General features: G+C 50.2%; 1 protein-coding gene across 5 annotated transcripts in view; it reads left to right on the top strand.

Annotated features, from left to right (window-relative positions):
- The window catches only part of KIFC1 (kinesin family member C1), an 18,662-nt gene extending 9,792 nt beyond the window's left edge, over positions 1 to 8,870 (top strand). The window contains exons 4-11 of one of the 5 annotated variants that reach the window (XM_017853640.1): positions 1,967 to 2,020; positions 2,139 to 2,189; positions 2,383 to 2,783; positions 3,497 to 4,276; positions 4,853 to 5,143; positions 5,248 to 5,321; positions 5,458 to 5,533; positions 8,625 to 8,870. In XM_017853640.1, coding sequence (XP_017709129.1) covers positions 1,967 to 2,020; positions 2,139 to 2,189; positions 2,383 to 2,783; positions 3,497 to 4,276; positions 4,853 to 5,143; positions 5,248 to 5,321; positions 5,458 to 5,533; positions 8,625 to 8,669 — 1,772 coding nt within the window. In that variant the 3' untranslated portion in view covers positions 8,670 to 8,870. Of the gene's footprint in view, positions 1 to 1,966; positions 2,021 to 2,138; positions 2,244 to 2,382; positions 2,784 to 3,496; positions 4,277 to 4,852; positions 5,144 to 5,247; positions 5,353 to 5,457; positions 5,775 to 8,624 lie in introns of those variants that run through there. The other 4 variants (XM_017853641.1, XM_017853638.1, XM_017853642.1 and 1 more) reach the window with 4 other exon arrangements.
- Positions 8,871 to 9,604: the final 734 nt, after the last annotated feature.

The following is a 9,604-nucleotide window of genomic DNA, read 5'->3' as shown; positions in this document are numbered from 1 at the left end:
TTTTTTGGAGACAGAGTCTCGCACTGTCGCCCAGGCTAGAGTGCAGTGGCGTGATCTCAGCTCACTGCAGCTCTGCCTTCCGGGTTCACACCATTTTCCTGCCTCAGCCTCCCTAGTAGCTGGGACTACAGGCACCTGCCACCATGCCCAGCTAATTTTTTGTATTTTTAGTCGAGATGGGGTTTCACCGTATTAGCCAGGATGGTCTCAATCTCCTGACCTCGTGATCTGCCTGCCTCAGCCTCCCAAAGTGCTGGGATTACAAGCGTGAGTTACTATGCCCCGCCTAAAATTATTTTTTTAATTTAAAATTTTATTTTTAAAATTAAATTGGAATGCCTTTTGAATGACATGCCTGAGGCTGTTTTATAGTTAACTGCTTTTACAAATAGAAGGAGTACACTCTAAAATTACAATAAAAAGTACAATACAGTAAATATATAAACTAGTAACATAGTCATTATCATTTTCAGGTATTATGTATTATGTACTATATATAATTGTATGTGCTATACTTTCTTTTTTTTTTTTTTGAGACAGAGTCTCGCTCTGTCGCCCAGGCTGGAGTGCAGTGGCTGGATCTCAGCTCACTGCAAGCTCCGCCTCCTGGGTTTACGCCATTCTCCTGTCTCAGCCTCTGGAGTAGCTGGGACTACAGGCGCCCGCCACCTTGCCCGGCTAATTTTTTGTATTTTTTAGTAGAGACGGGGTTTCACCGGGTTAGCCAGGATGGTCTCGATCTCCTGACCTCGTGATCCGCCCGTCTCGGCCTCCCAAAGTGCTGGGATTACAGGCTTGAGCCACCGCGCCCGGCCTGTGTTATACTTTTATACAACTGGCAGTGCGTTAGGTTTGTTGATACCAGAATCACCACAAACAGGTGGGGAATGCTATGATATTACCATGGCTATAATGTCACTAGGCAGTAGGAATTTTTAGCTCCATTATAATGTTACGGGGTTACTGTTGTATATGCAGTCTCTCATTGACCGAAACATCATTATGGGCACATGACTGTATTAACATAGCATTTACATTGTGTTAGATATTATAAGTAATCTAAAGATGATATAAAGTATATGTGGCTGGATGCTGTGGCTCACGCCTGTAATCCTAGCACTTTGGGAAGCTGAGGCAGGCAGATCACCTGAGGTCAGGAGTTTGAGACCAGCCTGGCCAACATGCTGAAAACCTGTCTCTTAAAAAAAAAAAAAAAAAAAAAAAAAAAAAAATAGCCGGACGTGGTGGTGCATGCCTGTAATCCCAGCTACTTAGGAGGCTGAGGCAGAAGAATTGCTTGAACCCTGGAGGCGGAGGTTACAGTGAGCCAAGATTGCACCATTGCATTCCAGCCTGGGTGACAAGAGCGCAACTCTGTCTCAAAAAAAAAAAAAAAAAATGGAGGCCAAGGCAGGCAGACCACCAGCGGTCAGGAGTTCGAGGCTAGCCTAATCAACATGGTGAAACCCCGTCTTTACTAAAAATACAAAATTAGCCAGGCATGGTGGTGCATGCCTGTAATCTCAGCTACTCGGGAGTCTGAGGCAGGAGAATCGCTTGAACCCGGGAGGTGGAGTTTGCTGTAAGCTGAGATCATACCATTGCACTTCAGCCTGGGCAACGAGTGAAACTCTGTCTCAATCATCAATAAATAAAGTATATGGGAGGGTGTGCATAGACTATATGTAATACTATATACCAATTTATATAAGGGACTTGGGCATCCTTGGATTTTGGTATTCTTGGAGGCTGCTAGAATCAACCCCTTTTGGATACTGAGGGATGACTGTAATTTCTGGTTCTAGGGGAGGTATCATTAGGAGCTGGCCAGATGTAGGGATAAGGGAAGAAAGTTACCTTATTTCTAATTCTGAGAAAAGCACTTCTCCTGCCCCTGTCCTAGCGAGATTACATGTCATCTTAAGAATGATCATTCTACCTTTGCTCTCTCCCATCTCCTGGGCAGCTCAAAAAGTTTCCAAGAAGACAGGACCCCGGTGTTCCACAGCTATTGCCACAGGTAATTGTGCTCAAGAGCTGGGTCTGGGAAGGGATTTGGGGTAATGTGTAAAGGGAGAATGACGGAGGTGAAGGGAAACTGGTCCTGTACTTCCTAAGTCACCTCCTCAATTCTCTAGGGTTGAAGAACCAGAAGCCAGTTCCTGCTGTTCCTGTCCAGAAGCCTGGCAGTAGGTGACAAACGTAACCACTGGGTGAGAGGCTGGGATAGGGAAGAGAAGATGGTGAGTGCCCAGAAAAATCCATTTGGTCTCTTAGGGGAAGGAGATGTAGCATCAGGTGTGGATCCCATAAAGGCTAGAAGGGAGGAGGCATAGAGAGCCTAGACTTCACTGAGCTTTGTCCTTTCTGTGTTCATCTTAGCATCAGCTGTTCCTCCCATGGCGGGAGGGAAGAAACCCAGCAAACGTCCAGCCTGGGACTTAAAGGGTCAGTTATGTGACCTAAACGCAGAACTAAAACGCTGCCGTGAGAGGACTCAAACATTGGACCAAGAGAACCAGCAGCTTCAGGACCAGCTCAGAGATGCCCAACAGCAGGCCAAGGCCCTGGGGACAGAGCGCAGGACACTGGAGGGGCATTTAGCCAAAGTACAGGCCCAGGCTGAGCAGGGCCAACAGGAGCTGAAGAACTTGCGTGCTTGTGTCCTGGAGCTGGAAGAGCGGCTGAGCACACAGGAGGGCTTGGTGCAAGAGCTTCAGAAAAAACAGGTGGAATTGCAGGAAGAAAGGAGGGGACTGATGTCCCAACTAGAGGAGAAGGAGGTAAGGGCCAGATTTTCACCAGATGCCAGCCCCGCTTTCCTGGCAGAGGTCATGCCTCCCCTCCATTCCAGGTGCCCCTCAAGTCTGTTTGGGCTCAGAACTCCTGAGCACCTATCTTTAGCAGTATAGGTGCTGCTGAAGATACCTTTCTCTTCCACCAGTCTGCACCCAGCCCACTCCTGTCTTGCTTTCTGTCATGCTTCTTCCTACCCTTTACTGTTTGCAAAGCTCCCATTTAGAGCTGTGTATTCCTTAGTCCCCCATCCCTCTTTCTTTGGGTTCCCATCCTGATCACAAATTCCTGTGGTACTCTCTTTCCCTCCTCCCATGTCCACTTGACTCCTTCCTGGTGAGCACCAACCAGATTAAATTATTTGCAGTCTCTTAAATGACTCAACTTTCACTTCTGGGCATTCTGCGTATGTGCTTCCCTCTTTCTGGAATGTTCTTTGTGTACTGCATCCTTCCTTGATTCACTTCTGTACTTCTGGGTGTCAGCCTAGATATCATCTTCCTTGTGGCTCCTCTTTGTGCTTGGGCATACCCATAGCACTCCCTGTCTTAGTACCATGATTCCTTATTTTCTTGTCTGTCTTTGTTTACCAGACATTGAGGTCCTTTTCAGCAGGGACCTCACTCCACACACCACACAATTTGTTCTTATTCTTGGTTGCAAATCACCCTCTGTGTATGTTGTGTTCTGTTCTGGGCAGAGGAGGCTGCAGACTTCAGAAGCAGCCCTGTCAAGCAGCCGAGCAGAGGTGGCATCTCTGTGGCAGGGGACTGTGGCCCAGGCAGCCTTACTGGCTGAGCGGGAAGAACGTCTTCACGGGCTAGAAATGGAGCGCCGGCGACTGCACAACCAGCTGCAGGAACTCAAGGGCAACATCCGTGTATTCTGCCGAGTCCGCCCTGTCCTTCCGGGGGAGCCCACTCCACCCCCTGGCCTCCTCCTGTTTCCCTCTGGCCCTGGTGGGCCCTCTGATCCTCCAACCCGCCTTAGCCTCTCCCGGTCTGACGAGCGGCGTGCGACCCTGAGTGGGGCACCAGCCCCACCAACTCGCCACGATTTTTCCTTTGACCGGGTATTCCCACCAGGAAGTGGACAGGATGAAGTGTTTGAAGAGATTGCCATGCTTGTCCAGTCAGCCCTGGATGGCTATCCAGTATGCATCTTTGCCTATGGCCAGACAGGCAGTGGCAAGACCTTCACAATGGAGGGTGGGCCTGGGGGAGACCCCCAGTTGGAGGGGCTGATCCCTCGGGCCCTACGGCACCTCTTCTCTGTGGCCCAGGAGCTGAGTGGTCAGGGCTGGACCTACAGCTTTGTAGCAAGCTACGTAGAGATCTACAATGAGACTGTCCGGGACCTGCTGGCCACTGGAGCCCGGAAGGGTCAAGGGGGCGAGTGTGAGATTCGCCGTGCGGGGCCAGGGAGCGAGGAGCTCACTGTCACCAATGCTCGATACGTCCCTGTCTCCTGTGAGAAAGAAGTGAGGACCCATGGGCACTGGAACTGGGGCATGGGGAGGAGTGGGCAGGGTGCCACAAGATGGAGGTAGAGAGAGAAAGGAGCAGGAGAGAATTGAAGGATGAAGTACAAGTTGTGAGGCTGGGTTACCACATCCTGTTTTGGCCTGTGGGCTGTAGGTAGATCTGCCTTAACCCGGGAGTGGCGAGGGAGTGATGCATCTGCCGAAATGGGGAGGGTCACTGCATCTCAGGTTTCATCTAGCCATGCTCATCCTAGCCATGCTCGTCTCCTGGCTATTCCTCAACCAACTAGTCATGCTCCCCATCTCAGGGCCTTTGCCTGGATGCTCCTTTCCTGGAGATCTTACGGCAATGAGGCCATCTTTGGCTATCCTGTCAAAACTTGGTTCCCCACCCCGCCTTTATACAGTCCCTATTCTATGTATTCCTTACCATTTTCAGATATACTGTGTATCTTGTTTGTTGACAGGCTAGAAAGCTTCAAGAGAGTGGGGGTGGGCTCTTACTCATTTCCATACATATTACTATGTACTGACTCCTGCCTGCCCTTTTACCCCTTCTGCTCCCATCCCCAGGTGGAGGCCCTGCTTCATCTGGCCCACCAGAATCGGGCTGTGGCCCGCACAGCCCAGAATGAACGGTCATCACGCAGCCACAGTGTATTCCAGCTACAGATTTCTGGGCAGCACTCCAGCCGAGGCCTGCAGTGTGGGGCCTCCCTCAGTCTTGTGGACCTGGCCGGGAGTGAGCGACTTGACCCTGGCTTAGCCCTCGGCCCCGGGGAGCGGGAACGCCTTCGGGAAACACAGGCCATTAACAGCAGCCTGTCCACGCTGGGGCTGGTTATCATGGCCCTGAGCAACAAGGTGGGAATAGGAGTGGGGGCAGATACGGGACCTGGGGCCAGTTGGGGTTGGCTGTGCAGAACTCTGCCCATTCCCAAACATCTGTCCCCACCTCAATCATGTAGGAGTCCCACGTGCCTTACCGGAACAGCAAACTGACCTACCTGCTGCAGAACTCTCTGGGTGGTAGTGCTAAGATGTGAGTGAAAGGGACAGATGGAAGGGTTCAGGTAGGAACTGTGTTGGGGTGAGGGGTAGAAAGAGGGGAACAGTGGAGACCTGCCCAGGCTCTGCTGGCCCCTAATGCTGGGATTGGGCATATTCTGTTTTCATAGGCTCATGTTTGTGAACATTTCTCCACTGGAAGAGAACGTCTCCGAGTCCCTCAACTCCTTACGCTTCGCCTCCAAGGTGCGATTACCACCAGTCAATCCCAGGCCTTGTCAGGACCCATGGATGCTTGTAGGCTTCTCCATTCCTATCCCTTCTGTATTCTAGGGCAGGGAGCACATTTGTCCAGAAAGGTTTTACATTTGCAGGCATCTGAGGCAGTACTCACCATGGTTCCATTTTTAATTATTAGCTTTTGAGTTAAGTTTTTTAAAAAAACAGGTGATTAACCTGAGAAAGCTGATTGAAAAAAAAAAAAAAAGGGGACTGACTAAAAGGTCTAAACTGGTTGGGCGCAGTAGCTCACGCCTGTAATCCGAACACTTTGGGAAGCCAAGACAGGAGGATTGCTTGAGCCGACGAGTTTAAAATCAGCCTGGGCAACATAGTGAGACCTGTCTCTACAAAAAACAGGAAAATTAGCTGGGTGTAGTGGCTCACACCTGTAGTTCCAGCTACTCAGGAGGCTGAGGTGGGAGGATCACCTGAGCCTGGGAGGTGGAGGCTGCAGTGAGCCATGATCCTACCACTGCACTTCAGCCTGGGTGACGGAGCAAGACCTTGTCTCAAAAAACAAAACAACACACAAAATATCCCTAAGATTCCTCCCCATCAGCATACAGAGATCATTCCATTATTTTTAGGTCTGCCTAGGACTCCACTATGTAGTTGCACCAAAATTTATCCACCAGTTCCCTCTACTGGACACTTGGATTGTTTCCACCCTTTTTTAGTTTACAAGCAAGGCCACGTTGACTAACTTTGTACATACATCATTTTGTATTTTTTCAGTTACATCTAACCAGGGCAATAGTCCTTGAAATGGGATTACTGAATCAAAGACTTAGAGGTTTTTCAGACTGTTCCAAATAGTGTGAATTCAGACTCCAACTTCATGAGGGTCAGCCAGTGGCCGTATGAATTCTCACGTATGAGAATTCCTTCCACTAGAATCTCCTCCCACTAGTGTTAAGCAAGTCAGAAAGTTTCCTTACTGTCTGCCTCCACCGTAATTTTTTTCTCTGGTTCACCCTCCTCCTGAGCATATAGCCCTTTAATGGGCTCTGGCTTTATTTGAGCTCTGATCAGGTCTGTCCTGCTGTACGCTTGGGCCTCCTCCCAATCAGCACTGATTGTTGCTGTAGAGTAGCCAGCACCTGCACCCTGATCTGGTATTCTAAGTTCAGTTTTAGAGGCTGGTGATGTTTTTTCTAATTTTTATTAATGTTATACCAATGTAACATCCAACAGCATGAACTTTAATATCCTCTAATACCCAGTTTATGTTAAATTTCACCCAACTGTCTCAGAAGTGCCTTTTATACATAATAGGTTTGTTCAAATCAGGATCCAGGCAAGGGCCACCCACTTGATTGAAATGTCTCAAGTTCCACAACCCTATCCCACACTGCCACTATTACGTCATTTGTTTGTTGAAGGTCATTTGTCCTATCGAATATACTATTCTGGATTTTGGCTGATTGCTTCCTCTTTCACCCATACTTTCACTTATTTATCATATTTGGGTGTTGTCAGTGTGATCCATCCATTTAAAAGCTCCTTACTGACTTTTTCACCTAGTGATTTTATCCATCAGTGACCATACCTGGATCCATTATTTCATTAAGGGGTTTTAAATGGCGATTTTCTAATCTTAGTTGTTCTGCATTGGTTAGTCACGATTCTTTTTTTTTTTTTTTTTTTTTTTTTTTTTTTTTTGAGACAGAGTCTGGCTCTGTCGCCCAGGCTAGAGTGCAGTGGCCGGATCTCAGCTCACTGCAAGGTCCGCCTCCCGGGTTTTTACGCCATTCTCCTGCCTCAGCCTCCCGAGTAGCTGGGACTACAGGCGCCCGCCACCTCGCCCGGCTAGTTTTTTGTCTTTCTTTTTTTTTTAGTAGAGACGGGGTTTCACCGTGTTAGCCAGGATGGTCTCTATCTCCTGACCTTGTGATCCGCCCGTCTTGGCCTCCCAAAGTGCTGGGATTACAGGCTTGAGCCACCGCGCCCGGCCACGATTCTTTTATGAAGACATTTGCCTTGCCATCTACTTGGTTTCTCTGAAATTCAATTCATACAGGAAGAACAAGATAAATGCTGAATTATTGATTTTCAGTATTGAGTTGATACCCGAGCAGCTTCCAAAGGTGACCAATGAATGTTTATCTGAGGGGTATCTTTATTTTTATTTTTTTGAGACAGAGACTTGCTCTGTTGTCTAGACTGGAATTCAATGGCTCAATCATAGCTCACTGTAGCCACCAAAAGTGTTGGGATTACAGGCGTGAGCCACCCAGCCCGGCCACAGTCGTTCTTTCTGATGCTCAAATTGCCCCATTTTGGGCCAATAGGAACCTCCTGGCCGGGTGCGGTGGCTCACGCCTGTAATCCCAACACTTTGGGAGGCCGAGGCGGGTGGATCACGAGGTCAGGAGATGGAGACCATCCTGGCTAACACGGTGAAACCCTGTCTCTACTAAAAACACAAAAAATTAGCCAGGCGTGGTCGCGGGCACTTGTAGTCCCAGCTACTCAGGAGTCTGAGGCAGGAAAATGGCGTCAACCTGGGAGGCAGAGCTTGCACTGAGCATCGAGATCGTGCCACTGCACTCCAGCCTGTGCGACAGAGCGAGACTGTCTCAAAAAAAAAAAAAGAACCTCCTTCAGGTTGGCGCCAGTGTCCTTTAGACAGAACTCTAGCAGTCTTTTCAGATTCAACTTGTAATTTCCTCCCCAGACTTCAACTGATCCATTTTCTAAGGAGTCCTAGTTCCTAAATGGGTGTTATTACTCTTTTATCTCGGTTTAAGTATTTTACAGTGGGAGAGGTTGGCGGTCTCTAGTACAGGGTATTGCTGGAAATGAAAGCCTCCACTCTCTGCTCCTGTATTTTCTTCTGGGGCTTCTATCTCTTCTCAGGCCTTTTCACCTCCTCCAAGCCTAGTGTGCAGAGGAGAACCAACCATAACTGGGACCAGCCTGAACCTGCCTTTGGAGGCCTTATTTCAGTATTTCTGAGGGCAGCCCTAGCATTGGAGGATGGAAGCAGATCTTGGGGAAAATGTTGTATTGGTTACTCTGCAAACTTTTATCCTGTCTAACCCCCTACCCCCAGGTGAACCAGTGTGTTATTGGTACTGCCCAGGCCAACAGAAAGTGAAGACGGATCCAGATCTTGTGTTGGGAGTGTGTGTGTGTGTCTGTATCTGTATGTGTATGTATTGGGTGAGGGGTGGGAGGGTTGCTGGAGGGTGCTTTATTGGGTGGAGGGCACCATGTCCCAGGGCTATCAAATAAAGAATAGTGTTTTTTAAATAAATGTTTATCTGCCCAAGAAGGCAGATATCTTCATATCTGTAAAGGTGGGAGCTGTGATCTGTTCCCTCTGCCAAACGTTTGTGTGGGCGGCGGGAGCGGGGGCTGAGGGCTTGGGCTTTCCTCTCCTCAGCTCTCACCGGTTCTGGACCATGGTCTGGATCATCTTCCCCTCTGCTAATACCCCGTCCCTCACATCAGGGAGGCGTGCCTCTAGCTATCCACGCCCTCTCCTTGGTCACTAGTTATAGATAAGTTTCACTCTTCCGCCGGCCACCCCAGCCCCAGGGAGCAACGTTCCTTTGGTGGGTTTCGGCAAATGGGGACCGGACCCCAGAGTCCAGAGGCGGGGCTCGCGCGCGCTCCCAAACTGCTGGCTCTTTCCTCCCGCCCTTTCCCTGCCTTTCCGTTCGAACGGCTGGGGCTCTGCCCGCTCGCTGCCCATTGGCTGGCTCTCGGTGGCGTCACCGCCTCGGGTCCTTGCCCCCTTCGTCTTTGCGCCAGCCCTGGACGCCTGGGGCGGGACGTGCCCGGGAAGCGGCGCGCACGCCCGCCGACTCCCTCGCGCCAACCGCCGACGGCCGCCGCCCCGTGAAGGAGGGGCTCAGTCCTCCCAGGTGCCGCGCGCAGGAGGGGACACGCGTGCGCAAAAGGGCGGCGGGTGGGGCGCGACTCGCCACGGGGAGGGCGGGGCTGGGGCTAACGGCGAGTGGAGGGCGGGGCGCGCGAGGGAGGAGGGCGTGGTGGGGGCATCGAGAAGGGTGAATGGAGGGCGGGGCC

This window comes from Rhinopithecus bieti, unplaced genomic scaffold (assembly GCF_001698545.2).
Source record: "Rhinopithecus bieti isolate Rb0 unplaced genomic scaffold, ASM169854v2 scaffold_36553, whole genome shotgun sequence".
Taxonomy (NCBI): domain Eukaryota; kingdom Metazoa; phylum Chordata; class Mammalia; order Primates; family Cercopithecidae; genus Rhinopithecus; species Rhinopithecus bieti.
Note: the sequence above shows the minus strand (reverse complement) of the source record. Positions and strands in the feature narration are given on the sequence as shown.